This window comes from Hypanus sabinus, chromosome 6 (assembly GCF_030144855.1).
Source record: "Hypanus sabinus isolate sHypSab1 chromosome 6, sHypSab1.hap1, whole genome shotgun sequence".
In the NCBI taxonomy this organism is placed as follows: domain Eukaryota; kingdom Metazoa; phylum Chordata; class Chondrichthyes; order Myliobatiformes; family Dasyatidae; genus Hypanus; species Hypanus sabinus.
In genome coordinates, this window is record NC_082711.1 from 8,206,680 (window position 1) to 8,226,687 (window position 20,008).

At 49.8% G+C, this 20,008-nt stretch overlaps 1 protein-coding gene across 4 annotated transcripts in view; it reads right to left on the minus strand.

Annotated features, from left to right (window-relative positions):
- Positions 1 to 20,008, minus strand: part of LOC132395284 (mucin-2-like) — a 293,232-nt gene that overhangs the window by 22,279 nt on the left and 250,945 nt on the right. For all 4 annotated transcript variants that reach the window (XM_059971641.1, XM_059971640.1, XM_059971639.1 and 1 more), the window contains 2 exons: positions 6,238 to 8,946; positions 3,542 to 3,724 (listed from right to left, as the gene is read on the minus strand). In XM_059971641.1, coding sequence (XP_059827624.1) covers positions 3,542 to 3,724; positions 6,238 to 8,946 — 2,892 coding nt within the window. The remainder of the gene's footprint in view (positions 1 to 3,541; positions 3,725 to 6,237; positions 8,947 to 20,008) is intronic.

Consider the following 20,008-nt stretch of genomic DNA (forward strand, 5'->3'; position numbering starts at 1 on the left):
ACTAATTCGATATTCACAAGAAGGAGAAAGGGCACTGGTGTACCTAATAAAGTGGCCACTGAGTGTATATCGGTCAGATGGTGACTGAGGGGCCTCTTTCGTTCTCGTTCATTGTCAGCATCCAACCTCATCTCGTTGGCTTTCATTCCTCAAGGTTGGGCATCAGAGGCAGCACAGCAACCCGCCCTGGCCTGCCAGAGGCGGGCACAGAGGCTGCAGGGAAAAGGTCAGTTTTCTTCCAGTCTGGTACTGAGGGCTCTGAGCAAATGGGGGAGACCAACATGGCTACCACAGAATGGGGAGCTTGTGCCTTCTGCCTCTTATGTAGAGATTCCCAGCTAACGGGCAATTATTTCAACATCAATCGTGTCATCTTGGCGTGACCTGGGGGCCAGAGAACCCCGGCAGTTCATGGAGGGTTGCACGCTCTCTGTCCTGTTGGTATTCTCTCCCCCAGCCAGGTCAACATTGGGCATAGAAACAACTTAGTGTTGGATTGCCTGTTTAATTGAGTGGGTTTTTTTTCAGTTTAACAGTTAATTATCTGCTTGTATTTTAAGTAGTTGTTACGTATATGTAACACTTTAACACACTTCCTCGTGGTTACTGTACACTTGTGGAGATGTTCAACGTGAACCCTCGTAGTTATATTGGTATAATTCTGGAAAGTTCTAGAGGCTTCTCTCGGTGCTGCATTATTTGAATGAGAGCTTTCTCATTGGTTGACTCATATCTATGAATTTGAATCAAATTTTTCTTCATCTATGTGGTATAAAAACAGCTATACTACGATGCAACTTACACATGTTTGTAGATCTTCTCATTTCTACCTGCCTTCACTATCCATCTTCAATTTTTCTTTGTTCCATCAATGTGTAATAAAATGATCATGAAGCAACACTTCCTGTGCCTCTTTCCTGACCTCTGAAAGAATCTTGGATCATAACATCAGAATCCAACAATGGCCTGCCCACGGGAGCTGACTGGCCGGGACTTGGGGCCTTACCACAAGGGATACAGGCCTGAGAGAAGCTGATGTCCTTCCATTAAATTAGGATGACTTAATGAAGTCACTATTGATGGTCGTCCAAGCCTCAGGACAGGGACCACTGTTGACCAGTGGATTATGAGGGTTTTCTGCCAGGTCTTGGGTCTTGATCTTCAGATCCTCTCTTCCTCTACCACACAAAGACTATACTGGTGCTTTCAGACCATAAGGCACAAGTGTAGGATTAGGCCATTCGGCCGATTGAGACTGGACCTCTATTCGATCATGTCTGATTTATTTTCCCTCTCAAACCCATTCACCTGTCTTTAAAATCAAAATACAATCTATTATCAAAATACCTACATATATGATATTTAATGTTAAAATACCTACATATATCACATTCAAGAGCGTCAGGGAAGTGAAGTATGTGCAGTGAAAATTACGATTGAGAAGGTGCTCAGGAAGCTTAATGGTCTGAGGGTGGATAAATCTCCTGGACCTGATGGAATGCACCCTCAGGTTCTGAAGGAAGTAGCTGGAGAGATTGCGGAGGCATTAACAATGATCTTTCAAGAATCGATAGATTCTGGCATTGTACCGGATGACTGGAAAACTGCAGATGTTCCTCCATTATTTAAGAATGGTGGGAGGCAGCAGAAAGGAAACTATAGACCTGTTAGCCTGACATCAGTGGTTGGGAAGTTGTTGAATTGATTGTTAGGGATGTGATTACAGAGTATCTGGAGGCACGTGACAAGACAGGCCAAAGCCAAAATGGTCATGCACTTTAGTGGAAGAAATAAAGGGGCAGACTATTATATAGAGGGAGAGAAAATTCAAACTGCAGAGATGCAAAGGGACTTGGGAGTCCTTGTGCAGGATACCCTAAAGGTTAACCTCCAGGTTGAGTTGGTAGTTAAGAAGGCGACTGCAATGTTGGCATTCATTTCTAGAGATATAGAATATAAGAGCAGGGATGTGATGTTGCAGCTCTATAAGGCACTTGTGAGACCACACTTGGAGTGTTGTGTGCAGTTTTGGGCTCCTTTTTTTGGAAAGGATATACTGACATTGGAGAGGGTTCCGAGAAGATTCACGAGAACGATTCCAGGAATGAAAGGGTTACCGTATGAGGAATGTCTGGCAGCTCTTGTGCTGTATTCCCTGGAGTTCAGGAGAATGAGGGGGGATCTCATAGGAACATTCCGAATGTTAAAAAGCCCAAATGGATTAGATATGGCAAAGTTATTTCCCATGGTAGAATTGGATCAGCCCTTGATTGAATAGCGGAGCAGACTCGGTGGGCCAAATGGTCTTATCTTATGCCTGATGTCAATCTTCTGCAATATATTTTATTTGTAAGTATGTGGTAATATTACTTTGTGTTGTGTGTGGAGTGTACCTGATAAAAAAGTGCCACCCTAGTGACTCCACTTTTCCATATTTTTCTCCATAAAGCAGTAGATGTTTCATTTTTACTGTAAGTGTGCAGTTGTGTTGTATGAGAATCTAATAACATTATTTGTTTGCTATCCCTGTCAGATCACCAGCAGGTGGTAAGAGTGGGCTCCCTCACCTCTGCTCCTCTGACCCTCAACACAGGAGCCCCTCAGGGCTGTGTACTAAGGCCCCTCCTTTACTCTCTGTACACCCATGACTGTGTCACCACCCACAGCTCCAATCTGCTAATTAAATTTGCTGACGACACTACACTGATTGGCCTAATCTCAAATAATAATGAGGCAGCCTACAGAGAAGAAGTCATCACCCTGACACAGTGGTGTCGAGAAAACAACTTCTCCCTCAATGTCGCAGAAACAAAGGAGCTGGTTGTGGATTACAGGAGGAATGGAGACAGGCTTACCCCTATTGACATCAATGGATTCAGGGTTGAGAGGGTGAATGTGTTTAAGTTTCTCAGCATGAACATCGCCGAGGATCTCACGTGGTCTGTACATACCAGCTGTGTGGTGAAAAAAGCACAGCAATACCTCTTTCACCTCAGACAGTTGAGGAAGTTTGGTATGGGCCCCAAAATCCTAAGAACTTTCTACAGGGGAACAATTGAGAGCATCCTGACTGGCTGCATCACTGCCTGGTATGGGAACTGCACTTCCCTCAATCGCAGGACTCTGCAGAGAGCGGTGCGGACAGCCCAGCACATCTGTAGTTGTGAACTTCCCATGATTCAGGACATTTACAGAGACAGATGTGTGAAAAGGGCCTGAAGGGTTATTGAGGACCTGAGTCACCCCAACCACCCCAACCCCAACCTGCTACCGTCCGGGAAACTGTATCACAGCATAAAAACTAGGACCAGGAGGCTCCGGGACAGCATCTTCCACCAGGCCGTTCATGTTGACAACTGTATTTCTATGTTATACAGTTCTATATCCTGTTGTACATATTATTTATTATAAATTACTATAAATTGCATATTGCACATTTAGATAGAGACGTAATGTAAAGATTTTCACTCCTCATGTATATGAAGGATGTGAGTAATAAAGTCAATTCAAATCAATACTAGAATTGGCCAAATTTATTTACCTTTGTCAGGAATCACTGGCCAATCACATATTCTTTTTCTTGGATCGAAAACCAATGTCTTGGGACACTGTAAATGAAATGTTTTCCCCTGAAAACACTGATAAAAGCTAAATATGTCCAGAGAATCCGGAAAAATGCCAGTTCCTTTGTCAAGGCAGAAGTTGGGATCGACATCAGGAGGTCCTACAAGGGAATCACAACATCAGCTCAAGAGAGTCTGGAACATCGTAAAGAACAGCCGTGATCATCAAGTACCTAAACAGATCCGTGTATTGTTGAACTTTGTACATGGACTGTTGGGCAGTGTGATGGGGAATCAGAGGAAAACGTTTTAAGTATGTTAGTGACAATGATGGTTGTCTGTCATATCCAACGATGGCGGGAGACCTGTGCGGGAGAGTTTCTAAAGTGGAAAGCTGTTGCACTGGGGCAGTTCCACTCCCTCAGCCGAAGCACAGGAGGGAAAATATAAAGCATCTTGGGATCTATAAAAGCTTACAGAGTAATGAATAAGGTTAATGAGCTAACCAGAAACATATAGTCCTAGCACATAAATAAATCAGTCTTATACGTTTATTATAGGGCAGAAGTGGGTGGGGGAGGGCTGAAGTAAGAAGCTGGAAAAGGTAAAGTGCTGAAGGAGGGGGACTCTGATGGGTGGGGGGGCAGTGGACCGTGGGGAAAAAGGGTACCAGAAGGGAGGTGAGAAGAGAAGGGCTGAAATGGGTACCAGAACAGGGAATGGAAAAAGAGAGAAGGGGTAGAGAAGAGAAATTACTGGAAGTTTGAGAAATCGATGATCATGTCATCTGGGAGGGTACCCAGATGGAATATGAGGTGTTGCTCGTCCAACCTGAGAGTGGCAGAAGAGGAGGCCATGGACTGACGTGTCGGAATGGGAATGGGAATGGGAAGTGGGACTGAAATGGGTGGCTACTGGACGGTGGAAGCAGGTGTGAGGGGGTGAAGTAAGAAGCTAGGATGTGGTTGGCGGGAAAGGTGAAGGGCTGGGGAAGAAAGAATCTGATAGGAAATCATGGGAGAAAGGGAAGGAGGAGGGGCGCCAAGAGGAGGTGAAGGACGGCTGAGGAGAAGAGGTTAAGGGGACGGAGTGGGGGAACGAAGAAGAGGGAAAGGGAAGAGGGAAAAGAAGTTTACTACCAGAAGGAGCAGTCGCTGTTCATGCCATCGGGTTGGACCCCACCCGAATGGAAAATGAGGTGATGCTCTGCCACACTGAGAGGGCCCTCATCATGACGCAAGAGGAGGCCGTGGACCAACGTGTTGGAACGGGAACGGGGAGAGGAATTGAAACGGCTGGCCAGCAGAAAATACCGCTTTTTGCCGATGGAGCAGAAGTACATTTGTGTCTCACCAATGAAGTAAAGGCCGCATCAGAAGCATTGGATAGAATAGACGACCCCAAGAGAGGTGAAGGTAATAAGCAACATTGTAGAGGGCTATGAGGGTGACACAGTAACAGAGGGGATCATTGTTGCCTGCCAGTGAGATAGGGAAGGAAAAGAACAGGGTGAATTTGCCCATCCTATCAGGGTCCAATGGTCAAGGGGTCAACACCAAAATCAATTTGGACAGAAGTAAGGAACAGTGGGCAAAGCTGGGAAATGGAATGGGACAAGGTAGGTGGGTCTGTGGAAAGTGCAGTGTGTTTGAAATAAATGCCACGATTCTAGATGAGGAAGTGTGTGCAAGGTGACAGGTTGAGCAAGCGAGGGCTTTTCTCTTTGGAGTGGAGGAGGATTAGAGGTGTACAACAAGCACAGATTGAGTGGAAGTTTGGGGGGGGGGGATGTTAGAGGTAGGTTTTCTACACAGAGAGTGGTGGGTGTGTGGAACGCCCTGTCAGGCGTGGTGCTGGAGGCAGATACAGTAAGGGCATTTAGAAAACTCTTAGATAGGCACATGGATGGAGGAAAAGTGGAGGGAAGGGTTAGATTAACTTTGGTTAAAAGGTCGGCACCACATTGTGGGCTAAAGGGCTTGGACTGCTCCATGTTACATTTTAGTCCCTTCAGCCCATGATGTTGTGCCAACTTTTTAACCCACTCCAATATCAATTTACCTCATCCCTCCCACATAACCCTCCATGTTCTGTCACCCATGTGCCTATCTAAGGGTCTCTTAAATGTCCCTAATGTATCTGCCTCTACCACCAAACACCCACCTCTCTCTGCGTAAATCATCTACCTCTGTCATCCCCCTATACTTTCCTCCAAACACCTTAAAATTATGTCCCCTTGTACTAGCCATTTCTGCTATGGGAAAAAGTTTCTGGCAGTCCAGTTGATCTATGCAACTCATCAAAGATCTTATCAAGCCAAGATCTTATCATCTTGTACACCTCTATCAAGTCACCTCATCCTCCTTCACTCCAAAGGGAAACACCTAGCTCGAAATGTTCTGTGTTCAAATGTCTTCTGAAGCTCTACAGGGTTGGGAAGCTGGGTAATTGTACAGATATCCAGCAAAGCTGTGAAGGCAGCAAGCAGGGAATTGTCTTGCTCTACACTAGCCCTTTCCATAGAGGTGGAGGGGACTATATTCCACACCCAGGGGTGCCTTTAGAGATGACACATTCTATGTGTGGTGTAAGGCACCTTTCCTCATAAGGATAACAGGGTTGGAACAATTGCTTGGCAAGAACTCGCTGGTAAACTTACTCTGTCTTCTGTTACCTGCAGAGGTTGAAGTGTCTTCCTTTGTGGAGGTGGTGGTCTTCACTGTCAACACAGGCTCTGCTGTTGTGGGAACTTCTGTTGTTGTTGTTTCCAGAGTTGTAGGAACTTCCGTTGTTGTTGTTGTTGTAGGAACTTCCGTTGTTGTTGTTGTTGTTATTGGAACTTCCGTTGTTGTTGTTGTCGTTGTGGGAACTTCTGTTGTTGTTGTTGTGGTGGTTGGAATTTTTGTTGTTGTTGTAGTTTTCCTTGTTGTAGCAACTTCTGTTGTTGTGGTGGTGGTGGGAATTTCTGTTGTTGTTGTTGTTGTGGTGGTGGTGGGAATTTCTGTTGTTGTGGTGGTGGTGGGAATTTCTGTTGTTGTGGTGGTGGTGGGAATTTCTGTTGTTGTTGTTGTTGTGGTGGTGGTGGGAATTTCTGTTGTTGTGGTGGTGGTGGGAATTTCTGTTGTTGTGGTGGTGGTGGGAATTTCTGTTGTTGTGGTGGTGGTGGGAATTTCTGTTGTTGTTGTTGTTGTGGGAATTTCTGTTGTTGTGGTGGTGGTGGGAATTTCTGTTGTTGTGGTGGTGGTGGGAATTTCTGTTGTTGTTGTTGTGGTGGTGGTGGGAATTTCTGTTGTTGTGGTGGTAGTGGGAATTTCTGTTGTTGTTGTGGTGGTGGTAGTGGGAATTTCTGTTTTTGTGGTGGTCGTGGTAGTGGGAATTTCTGTTGTTGTGGTCGTGGTGGTGGGAATTTCTGTCATTGTTGTGGTGGTGGTGGTGGGAATTTCTGTCATTGTTGTGGTGGTGGTAGTGGGAATTTCTGTCATTGTTGTGGTGGTAGTGGGAATTTCTGTTGTTGTTGTTGTGGTGGTAGTGGGAATTTCTGTTGTGGTGGTGGTAGTGGGAATTTCTGTTGTGGTGGTGGTAGTGGGAATTTCTGTTGTTGTTGTGGTGGTAGTGGGAATTTCTGTTGTGGTGGTGGTAGTGGGAATTTCTGTTGTTGTTGTGGTGGTGGGAATTTCTGTTGTTGTTGTGGTGGTAGTGGGAATTTCTGTTGTTGTTGTGGTGGTAGTGGGAATTTCTGCTGTTGTTGTTGTGGTGGTAGTGGGAATTTCTGTTGTTGTTGTGGTCGTGGTAGTGGGAATTTCTGTTGTTGTTGTTGTTGTGGTAGTGGGAATTTCTGTTGTTGTTGTGGTGGTAGTGGGAATTTCTGTTGTTGTTGTGGTGGTAGTGGGAATTTCTGCTGTTGTTGTTGTGGTGGTAGTGGGAATTTCTGTTGTTGTGGTGGTCGTGGTAGTGGGAATTTCTGTTGTTGTTGTGGTCGTGGTAGTGGGAATTTCTGTTGTTGTTGTTGTTGTGGTAGTGGGAATTTCTGTTGTTGTTGTGGTGGTGGTGGGAATTTCTGTTGTTGTGGTGGTGGTGGGAATTTCTGTTGTTGTTGTGGTGGTAGTGGGAATTTCTGTTGTTGTTGTGGTGGTGGGAATTTCTGTTGTTGTTGTGGTGGTAGTGGGAATTTCTGTTGTTGTGGTGGTGGTGGGAATTTCTGTTGTTGTTGTGGTAGTGGGAAATTCTGTTGTTGTTGTTGTGGTGGTAGTGGGAATTTCTGTTGTTGTGGTAGTGGGAATTTCTGTTGTTGCGGTGGTGGTGCTGGGAATTTCTGTTGTTGTTGTGGTGGTCGTGGTAGTGGGAATTTCTGTTGTTGTTGTGGTGGTGGTAATGGGAATTTCTGTTGTTGTAGTTTTTCTTGTAGCAGGAACTTTTGTTGTTGTTGTGAGAACTTCTGTTGTTGTCATTGTTGTTGTTGTGGTGGTTGGAATTTTTATTGTTGTTGTAGTTTTCCTTGTTGTAGCAACTTCTGTTGTTGTTGTTGTTGTTGTTGTGGGAACTTCTGTTGTTGTCGTTGTTGTTGTTGTGGTGGTTGGAATTTTTGTTGTTGTAGTTTTCCTTGTTGTAGCAACTTCTGTTGTTGGTGTAGTTTCTGGAGTTGTAGGAACTTCCATTGTTGTTGTTGTTGGAACTTCCGTTGTTGTTGTTGTGGTGGTGGTGGTGGTGGTGGTGGGAATTTCTGTTGTTGTTGTTGTTGTTGTGGGAACTTCTGTTGTTGTTGTGGTGGTGGTGGTGGGAATTTCTGTTGTTGTTGTCGTTGTGGGAACTTCTGTTGTTGTTGTGGTTGTGGTGGTGGGAATTTCTGTTGTTGTTGTCGTTGTGGGAACTTTTGTTGTGGTTGTGGTGGTGGGAATTTCTGTTGTTGTTGTCGTTGTGGGAACTTTTGTTGTGGTGGTGCTGGTGGGAATTTCTGTTGTTGTTGTCGTTGTGGGAACTTCTGTTGTTGTTGTGGTTGTGGTGGTGGGAATTTCTGTTGTTGTTGTCGTTGTGGGAACTTTTGTTGTGGTGGTGGTGGTGGGAATTTCTGTTGTTGTAGTTTTTCTTGTTGTAGGAATCTTCTGTGTTGTTGAAGGAATTCTTCTTGTGGTGGGAATCCACGCTGTTGTCGTTGTAGGTTTCCTTGTGGTTATTGGTGGCCTTCTTGTTGTTGTCTTTGGGGTTGTTTGTGGTGGCTGGGGTGTGGAGATCAGAAAGATACATGCAACAACCCTGGTGCTGAAGACCAAACCCACAGGACATTTGAAGTGATTCATCTCTCCATTGGAACAGAGGTAGAACCTGGTGACATCCTCTGGGTCTGCATAGTATCCGTCTGGTTTCCCACTACAAAAGGACGGAGCATCTACAAGAAACCAGTTAGTATCAGTGAAGAACACAGAATCAGGGAATCACACAGCAAAAAAACAGGCCCTCCAGCCCAAATTGACCAAACCAACCAGGATGCCCATCTTAACAAGTCCCATTTGTCCAAGCTTGGCCCTTATTCCTCTGGGCCTTTCCTATCCATGTGTCTGTCCACGCATCTTTTAAATGTCTTTAAAGTCCTGCCTTAAACACTTCTTCTGGTATCATCGTCAGTGTCCTTCAGGCCATCTAGCCTTTGCCAAACATTAGTTCTGTCTAGTCCCATCGACCCACCCACCCATCCTTGTACTTATCCAAACTTCTCTTAAACGTTGCAAACAAACCCACATTCACCACTTCCACTGGCAGCTTGTTCCACACTCTCACCACCCTCAGAGAGAAGTTTCCCTTAAACATTTCACCTTTCACCCTTAACCCATGACCTGAGCGGAAACTTGTTGGTGTTTATCCTCTCTATACTCCTCTTCACTTAAGAATCAATTCACGGAGACAGATTGAGCAGAGCATAGAACCTAGAACATTACAGCACAGTATCGTTCCTTTGGTCGTGATGCTGTGCCGACATTTTAACTTACTCCAAGATCAATCCAGCCTTTCCCTCCTACATAACCCTCCACTTTGCTATCATCCATGTATCTACCTAACAGTGTCTTAAAAGTTCCTAATTTATCTGCCGCTACTATAACCCCCACCACAACTTTACCTCTGACATCCCCCCATATTTCCTCCAATCATCTTAAAAGTAAGCCCCTCATATTAACCATTTCCACCCTGGGAAAAAGTCTCTGGCTGTCCACTCTATCTAACTCCTCTATCAAGTCACCTTTCATCCTCCAAAGAGAAAAGCCCAAGCTCACTCGACCTATCCTCATAAAACCTACTCTCTGATCAAGACAGTGTCCTGGTGAATCTCCTCTGCACCCTCTCTGATCAAGACAGTGTCCTGGTGAATCTCCTCTGCACCCTCTCTAATCCAGGCAGTGTCGTGGTGAATCTCCTCTGCACCCTCTCTGATCCAGGCAGTGTCCTGGTGAATCTCCTCTGCACCCTCTCTGATCCAGGCAGTGTCCTGGTGAATCTCCTCTGCACCCTCTCTGATCCAGGCAGTGTCCTGGTGAATCTCCTCAGCACCCTCTCTAATCCAGGCAGCATCCTGGTGAATCTCCTCTGCACCCTCTCTGATCCAGGCAGTGTCCTGGTGAATCTCCTCTGCACCCTCTCTAATCCAGGCAGCGTCCTGGTGAATCTCCTCTGCACCCTCTCTAATCCAGGCAGCATCCCGGTGAATCTCCTCTGCACCCTCTCTGATCAAGACAGCATCCAGGTGAATCTCCTCTGCACCCTCTCTGATCAAGACAGTGTCCTGGTGAATCTCCTCTGCACCCTCTCTGATCCAGGCAGTGTCCTGGTGAATCTCCTCTGCACCCTCTCTGATCAAGACAGTGTCCTGGTGAATCTCCTCTGCACCCTCTCTGATCAAGACAGCGTCCTGGTGAATCTCCTCTGCACCCTCTCTGATCCAGGCAGCGTCCCAGTGAATCTCCTCTGCACCCTCTATGATCAAGACAGCGTCCTGGTGAATCTCCTCTGCACCCTCTCTGATCAAGACAGCATCCAGGTGAATCTCCTCTGCACCCTCTCTAATCCAGGCAGCATCCTGGTGAATCTCCTCTGCACCCTCTCTAATTCAGGCAGAATCCTGGTGAATCTCCTCTACACCCTCTCTAATCCAGGCAGCATCCTGGTAAATCTCCTCTGCACCCTCTCTAATCCAGGCAGCGTCCTGGTGAATCTCCTCTGCACCCTCTCTAATCCAGGCAGCATCCTGGTGAATCTCCTCTGCACCCTCTCTAATCCAGGCAGCATCCTGGTAAATCTCCTCTGCACCCTCTCTAATCCAGGCAGCATCCTGGTGAATCTCCTCTGCACCCTCTCTAATCCAGGCAGCATCCTGGTGAATCTCCTCTGCTCCCTCTCTAATCCAGGCAGCGTCCTGGTGAATCTCCCTGCACCCTCTCTAATCCAGGCAGCGTCCCGGTGAATCTCCTCTGCTCCCTCTCTAATCCGGGCAGCATCCAGGTGAATCTCCTCTGCACCCTCTCTAATCCAGGCAGCATCCCGGTGAATCTCCTCTGCACCCTCTCTAATCCAGGCAGCATCCTGGTAAATCTCCTCTGCACCCTCTCTAATCCAGGCAGCATCCTGGTGAATCTCCTCTGCACCCTCTCTAATCCAGGCAGCATCCTGGTGAATCTCCTCTGCACCCTCTCTAATCCAGGCAGCGTTCTGGTGATTCTCCTCTGCACCCTCTCTAATCCAGGCAGCGTCCTGGTGAATCTCCTCTGCACCCTCTCTAATCCAGGCAGCATCCTGGTGAATCTCCTCTGCACCCTCTCTAATCCAGGCAGCGTCCTGGTGATTCTCCTCTGCACCCTCTCTAATCCAGGCAGCGTCCTGGTGAATCTCCTCTGCACTCTCTCTAATCCAGGCAGCATCCTCGTAAATCTCCTCTGCACCCTCTCTAATCCAGGCAGCATCCTGGTGAATCTCCGCTACACCCTCTCTAATCCAGGCAGCAGACACCAGAATTGAACACAATATCCCAAGTGTGGTCTAACCAGGGTTTTATAGAGCTATATGACTTGTTGCAGAGTGGGGCTTTACCCTCTTCAGTGTTAAAGAATGATGGGTGACCTTATAAAGTCATGGCAGGGGGCAGGTAAATAGGGTGAATGCAGGCGGTTTTGGGGGAACTAGAAAGCACAGGTTAAAGGTGAGAGGGGAAAGATTTAATCAGAACCTGAGGGTTTTTTAACCCAGGTGGTAGTCTGAGCTTTCAGAGGAAGTATTGGAGGCAGGTACTGTATGTTGACCAACATTTAAAAGACAATTGGACAGGTACAGGAGAGGTCTAGAGGACATTTAAAAAACAATTGGGCAGGTACACGTAGAGGAGAGGTCTAGAGGACATTTAAAAGACAATTGGACAGGTACACGTAGAGGAGAGGTCTAGAGGACATTTAAAAGACAATTGGACAGGTACACATAGAGGAGCGTTCTAGAGGACATTTAAAAGACAATTGGACAGGTACACGTAGAGGAGAGGTCTAGAGGACATTTAAAAGACAATTGGACAGGTACACATAGAGGAGAGGTCTAGAGGACATTTAAAAGACAATTGGACAGGTACACGTAGAGGAGAGGTCTAGAGGACATTTAAAAGACAATTGGACAGGTACACGTAGAGGAGAGGTCTAGAGGACATTTAAAAGACAATTGGACAGGTACACGTAGAGGAGAGGTCTAGAGGACATTTAAAAGACAATTGGACAGGTACACGTAGAGGAGAGGTCTAGAGGACATTTAAAAGACAATTGGACAGGTACACGTAGAGGAGAGGTCTAGAGGACATTTAAAAGACAATTGGACAGGTACACGTAGAGGAGAGGTCTAGAGGACATTTAAAAGGCAATTGGACAGGTACACGTAGAGGAGAGGTCTAGAGGACATTTAAAAGACAATTGGACATGTACACGTAGAGGAGAGGTCTAGAGGACATTTAAAAGGCAATTGGACAGGTACACGTAGAGAAGAGGTCTAGAGGACATTTAAAAGGCAATTGGACAGGTACACGTAGAGGAGAGGTCTAGAGGGTTATGGGCCAAACACAAGACAGATGGGGTTATCTTAGTTGTGCAGCTTGGTCAGCCTGGATCAGTTGGGCCAAAAGGCCTGCGTCATAGAACACAGACCAGTTCAGCACAGGAATAGGCCCTTCAGCCCACAATGTTTGTGCTGAACCAATTCGATTAGTAACCAAATGGCCAACTAAACTAATTCTTTCTGCCTACACAAGGTTCATATCCTTCCATTTTCCTTTAATTCATGTGCCCATCTAAACATATAACCATATAACAATTACAGCACGGAAACAGGTCTTCTCGGCCCTCCTAGTCCGTACCAAACATCTCTTTCATCTCTTAAATCTGTTTCATGAAATCTCTTTCATCAAGAACTTCTCTTAAAAATCCTCTGCCACTACCCCCCTGCATCTAAGCACCCACTCCTCTCTGTGTAAAAATCTTGCCCCTCCCAGCTCCTTTGAATTTACCCCTCACACCGTAAATACATGCCCTCTGCTATTATACTCAGGCAGCTGTACAGGGCCCTGGTGAGACCCCCACCTGGAGTATTGTGTGCAGTTTTGGTCTCCAAATTTGAGGAAGGACATTCTTGCTATTGAGGGAGTGCAGCGTAGGTTCACAAGGTTAATTCCCGGAATGGCGGGACTGTCATATGTTGAAAGATTGGAGCGACTGGGCTTGTATACACTGGAATTTAGAAGGATGAGAGGGGATCTGGTTGAAACGTATAAGATTATTAAGGGATTGGACACACTGGAGGCAGGAAGCATGTTCCCGCTAATGGGTGAGTCCAGACCTAGAGGTCACAGTTTAAGAATAAGGGGTAGGCCATTTAGAACAGAGATGCGGAAAAACTTTTTCACCCAGAGAGTGGTGGATATGTGGAATGCTCTGCCCCAGAAGGCAGTGGAGGCCAAGTCTCTGGATGCATTCAAGAGAGAGTTAGATAGAGCTCTTATAGATAGCGGGGTCAAGGGATATGGGGAGAGGGCAGGAACAGGGTACTGATTGTGTTTGATCAGCCATGATCACAGTGAATGGTGGTGCTGGCTAGAAGGGCCAAATGGCCTCCTCCTGCACCTACTGTCTATTGTCTATTGTCGATTAGATATTTCAACCCTGGGAAAAAGATACTCTGTCTGTTAAACTTCATCTGCCAATTTTCTGCCTATGTCTGCAACTGATTTACTGTATCCCTTGCCAGTTTTCCATGCTACCCACAACAACAGCACCCTTTGTATCACCAAACGTACAAACCCAGCCATCCTGGTCCACATGTATACATCACAAAGAGCAGAGGTCACAGTACGAAGCCCTGCAGAACAGCACCGATCACAGACCGCCAAAACCTTCAGCCTGCATCCTCTATGGGCAAGCCCGTCCTGTTGGTTTATTTATTTACTGACACACAGTGTGGAATAAGCCCTTGCAGCCTTTCAAACGCACTGCCTAGCAACCCCCGATAGGACATTTTACAATTAACCTACTAACTAGTACGTCTTTGGACTGTGGGAGGAAACCCACGCGGTCATGGGGAATACGTACAAAGTCCTTACAAGTGATGCTGGAATTGAACTCCGAACTCCAACACCCAGAGCCCTACGCCACCCTTCCCAGGGAAAAAAGACCCTGACTGTTTCTGCCTCCCATCATTTTATAAACTTGCATCCAGTCTCCCCTCAGTTGTATCGATCTCCCTCAGCCTGTGATGCTCCAGAGAAAACTAAACCAGGTTTGTCCAAAATTCCCTCTGAACCAGGTGAACCTCTCCTATACCTCCTCCTCGGCCTTCACATCCTTCCTGTAACAGAACTCGATATTCCAAGTGTGGCCGAACCAACACCTGACACAGCTGCAGCCCTGAACGATTAAGGCAAGTACACCACGTGCCTTCTTTACCCCTCTATCTACCTGCGTTTCCATTTTCTGGGAGCTATGGACTTGCACCACATGATCCCTCCGTGCAACAATACTGTTAAGGGATCTGCTGGGAACTGTATACTTTTCAAATATTTCACCTTCCAAAGTGCAACACTTCACACCTTGCCCAGATTAAACTCTATCTGCCATTTCACTGCTTGTTTCTGTAATTGATGTATAGAATATAGAAGAGAAAACAGAAAAATACAGCATGGTACAGTGTTGTGCTGACTTTCTAACCTACTTTAACATCAATCTAACCCTTCCCTCCCACAGAACTCTCCACCTTTCTATCACCCATGTGCCTGTCTAAGAGTCTCTAAGTGCCCCCAATACATCTGCCTTTACAAGCACCCCCGGCAGCGCGTTCCATACATCTACCACTCTCTTTGCAAAAAATCTACCTCTGACATCTCCCATTTTCTCCAATCACCTTAAAGTTATGTCTCCTCTTGCTAGCCATTTCCGCCCTTGGGAATAGTCAATGGGTGTGAACCCCGAGTTACTCTGTTACTCCGCTCTGGTAAGAATCTTGTCATTAACCCTGTTCTCTGCCTTCAAATTTGACTTTCCAAAGTGAATCACCTCACACTTTTCTGGGTTGAACTCCATCTGCCACTTCTCAGCCCAGTTCTGCATCCTGTCGATGTCCTGTTGTAACTTAAACATCCTTCTACACTATCCACAACTCTACCAGTCTGCAGACTTACTAACGATCTCTCTAACTATTCTGCAGCTGCATGGACCAGCTGTTGTTCTGAGCAGGGGAATCTTACTCAGGCTGAAAACTGTGTGGCACTTTAAATGTTTTTTTTAATAATGCACATTATGAATATTTGGAATAAAAATTTGAAAATCACACACTTTTGATTTTATTTATCAGTTGAAGGGTATAATGAAATGAAGTACAAAAAGTACCTTTCATATTTCATGAGCCTTTTTTTTGGTCTTTTTTATTTCAGCCACGTGGGGAAACAAGGGCCACGTGCACGGGAGCGTTTCGGTTCCCGCGGGGAAACAAGGGCCACGTGCACGGGAGCGTTTCGGTTCCCGCGGGGAAACAAGGGCCACGTACACGGGAGCGTTTCGGTTCCCGTGGGGAAACAAGGGCCACGTGCACGGGAGGGTTTCGGTTCCCGTGGGGAAACAAGGGCCACGTGCACGGGAGGGTTTCAGTTCCCGTGGGGAAACAAGGGCCACGTACACGGGAGGGTTTCGGTTCCCGTGGGGAAACAAGGGCCACGTGCACGGGAGCGTTTCGGTTCCCGCGGGGAAACAAGGGCCACGTGCACGGGAGGGTTTCGGTTCCCGTGGGGAAACAAGGGCCACGTGCACGGGAGCGTTTCGGTTCCCCGTGGGGAAACAAGGGCCACGTGCACGGGAGGGTTTGGGTTCCCACGGGGAAACAAGGGCCACGTGCACGGGAGGGTTTGGGTTCCCGTGGGGAAACAAGGGCCACGTGCACGGGAGGATTTGGGTTCCCGTGGGGAAACAAGGGCCACGTGCACGGGAGGGTTTCGGTTCCCACGGGGAAACAAGGGCCACGTGCACGGGAGCGTTTCGGTTCCCGTGGGGAAACAAGGGCCACGTGCACGGGAGGGTTTCGGTTCCCACGGGGAAACAAGGGCCACGTGCACGGGAGGGTTTGGGTTCCCGTGGGGAAACAAGGGCCACGTGCACGGGAGGGTTTGGGTTCCCACGGGGAAACAAGGGCCACGTGCACGGGAGGGTTTCGGTTCCCACGGGGAAACAAGGGCCACGTGCACGGGAGCGTTTCGGTTCCCGTGGGGAAACAAGGGCCACGTGCACGGGAGCGTTTCGGTTCCCGCGGGGAAACAAGGGCCACGTGCACGGGAGCATTTCGGTTCCCGCGGGGAAACAAGGGCCACGTGCACGGGAGCGTTTCGGTTCCCTTGGGGAAACAAGGGCCACGTGCACGGGAGGGTTTCGGTTCCCGCGGGGAAACAAGGGCCACGTGCACGGGAGCGTTTCGGTTCCCTTGGGGAAACAAGGGCCACGTGCACGGGAGCGTTTCGGTTCCCACGGGGAAACAAGGGCCACGTGCACGGGAGCGTTTCGGTTCCCGCGGGGAAACAAGGGCCACGTGCACGGGAGCGTTTCGGTTCCCCGTGGGGAAACAAGGGCCACGTGCACGGGAGCGTTTCGGTTCCCCGTGGGGAAACAAGGGCCACGTGCACGGGAGGATTTGGGTTCCCGTGGGGAAACAAGGGCCACGTGCACGGGAGGGTTTGGGTTCCCACGGGGAAACAAGGGCCACGTGCACGGGAGGGTTTCGGTTCCCACGGGGAAACAAGGGCCACGTGCACGGGAGGGTTTCGGTTCCCGTGGGGAAACAAGGGCCACGTGCACGGGAGCGTTTCGGTTCCCCGTGGGGAAACAAGGGCCACGTGCACGGGAGGATTTGGGTTCCCGTGGGGAAACAAGGGCCACGTGCACGGGAGGGTTTGGGTTCCCACGGGGAAACAAGGGCCACGTGCACGGGAGGGTTTCGGTTCCCACGGGGAAACAAGGGCCACGTGCACGGGAGGGTTTCGGTTCCCGTGGGGAAACAAGGGCCACGTACACGGGAGGGTTTCGGTTCCCGTGGGGAAACAAGGGCCACATGCACGGGAGCGTTTCGGTTCCCGTGGGGAAACAAGGGCCACGTGCACGGGAGCGTTTCGGTTCCCGTGGGGAAACAAGGGCCACGTGCACGGGAGGGTTTCGGTTCCCACGGGGAAACAAGGGCCACGTGCACGGGAGGGTTTCGGTTCCCGCGGGGAAACAAGGGCCACGTGCACGGGAGCGTTTCGGTTCCCTTGGGGAAACAAGGGCCACGTGCACGGGAGCGTTTCGGTTCCCACGGGGAAACAAGGGCCACGTGCACGGGAGCGTTTCGGTTCCCGCGGGGAAACAAGGGCCACGTGCACGGGAGCGTTTCGGTTCCCCGTGGGGAAACAAGGGCCACGTGCACGGGAGCGTTTCGGTTCCCCGTGGGGAAACAAGGGCCACGTGCACGGGAGGATTTGGGTTCCCGTGGGGAAACAAGGGCCACGTGCACGGGAGGGTTTGGGTTCCCACGGGGAAACAAGGGCCACGTGCACGGGAGGGTTTCGGTTCCCACGGGGAAACAAGGGCCACGTGCACGGGAGGGTTTCGGTTCCCGTGGGGAAACAAGGGCCACGTGCACGGGAGCGTTTCGGTTCCCCGTGGGGAAACAAGGGCCACGTGCACGGGAGGATTTGGGTTCCCGTGGGGAAACAAGGGCCACGTGCACGGGAGGGTTTGGGTTCCCACGGGGAAACAAGGGCCACGTGCACGGGAGGGTTTCGGTTCCCACGGGGAAACAAGGGCCACGTGCACGGGAGGGTTTCGGTTCCCGTGGGGAAACAAGGGCCACGTACACGGGAGGGTTTCGGTTCCCGTGGGGAAACAAGGGCCACGTGCACGGGAGCGTTTCGGTTCCCGTGGGGAAACAAGGGCCACGTGCACGGGAGCGTTTCGGTTCCCGTGGGGAAACAAGGGCCACGTGCACGGGAGGGTTTCGGTTCCCACGGGGAAACAAGGGCCACGTGCACGGGAGGGTTTCGGTTCCCCGTGGGGAAACAAGGGCCACGTGCACGGGAGGGTTTCGGTTCCCCGTGGGGAAACAAGGGCCACGTGCACGGGAGCGTTTCGGTTCCCACGGGGAAACAAGGGCCACGTGCACGGGAGGGTTTCGGTTCCCCGTGGGGAAACAAGGGCCACGTGCACGGGAGGGTTTCGGTTCCCGTGGGGAAACAAGGGCCACATGCACGGGAGGGTTTCGGTTCCCATGGGGAAACAAGGGCCACGTGCACGGGAGGGTTTCGGTTCCCACGGGGAAACAAGGGCCACGTACACGGGAGGGTTTCGGTTCCCACGGGGAAACAAGGGCCACGTGCACGGGTGCATTTCGGTTCCCGTGGGGAAACAAGGGCCACGTGCACGGGAGCGTTTCGGTTCCCGTGGGGAAACAAGGGCCACGTGCACAGGAGCGTTTCGGTTCCCGTGGGGAAACAAGGGCCACGTGCACAGGAGCGTTTCGGTTCCCGTGGGGAAACAAGGGCCACGTGCACGGGAGCGTTTCGGTTCCTGTGGGGAAACAAGGGCCACGTGCACGGGAGCGTTTCGGTTCCCGTGGGGAAACAAGGGCCACGTGCACGGGAGGGTTTCGGTTCCCACGGGGAAACAAGGGCCACGTGCACGGGAGGGTTTGGGTTCCCGTGGGGAAACAAGGGCCACGTGCACGGGAGGGTTTCGGTTCCCGTGGGGAAACAAGGGCCACGTGCACGGGAGGGTTTCGGTTCCCTTGGGGAAACAAGGGCCACGTGCACGGGAGGGTTTGGGTTCCCACGGGGAAACAAGGGCCACGTGCACGGGAGGGTTTGGGTTCCCACGGGGAAACAAGGGCCACGTGCACGGGAGGGTTTCGGTTCCCATGGGGAAACAAGGGCCATGTGCACGGGAGGGTTTGGGTTCCCGTGGGGAAACAAGGGCCACGTGCACGGGAGGGTTTGGGTTCCCACGGGGAAACAAGGGCCACGTGCACGGGAGGGTTTGGGTTCCCACAGGGAAACAAGGGCCACGTGCACGGGAGGGTTTCGGTTCCCACAGGGAAACAAGGGCCACGTGCACGGGAGAGTTTCGGTTCCCACGGGGAAACAAGGGCCACGTGCACGGGAGGGTTTCGGTTCCCGTGGGGAAACAAGGGCCACGTGCACGGGAGGGTTTCGGTTCCCGTGGGGAAACAAGGGCCACGTGCACGGGAGGGTTTCGGTTCCCGTGGGGAAACAAGGGCCACGTGCACGGGAGCGTTTCGGTTCCCACGGGGAAACAAGGGCCACGTGCACGGGAGCGTTTTGGTTCCCGTGGGTAAACAAGGGCCACGTGCACGGGAGCGTTTCAGTTACCGTGCGGCTGCGTACCCACACAGTTTAGAGGGAACAGTTCCAACCTTGCACTTTCTCATCCATATCTCATTTTTTAAAAAATCACAAGCAGTAGGGGGTGCCAGAACAGATCCATGTGGAACCCCACTGGTCACTGACCTCCAGGCAGAACATACGCCAGCTGTTGTGTCCTCCTATACCACGCAGTCCACAATTCTCCCACTCTTTCTCTCACCTGCAAGTACGGGCAGCTAGAAACGCATCCTTAATGAAAGCATCTAGCTGCCATCCGGGCAGCTGGGTGGTACCCCAGTTCCCATTGCCCATATCCTGTCTAATCCTGTTTTATACATGCACCTGTTAATGTATCTGTCTCAGACATTTCCTCTGTGTGAATGGTCACCAGGGCACCGGATCAGAATTCCACCATTGGGGACGTTCTGGTTGCTTCGCCACTCCATCATGGCTGATTTATCGTCCTGCTCAACCACATTCTCCTGCCTTCTCCATATAAATTTTGACACCCTGACTAATCAAAAACATATAATCCTGACCTTTAAGTACA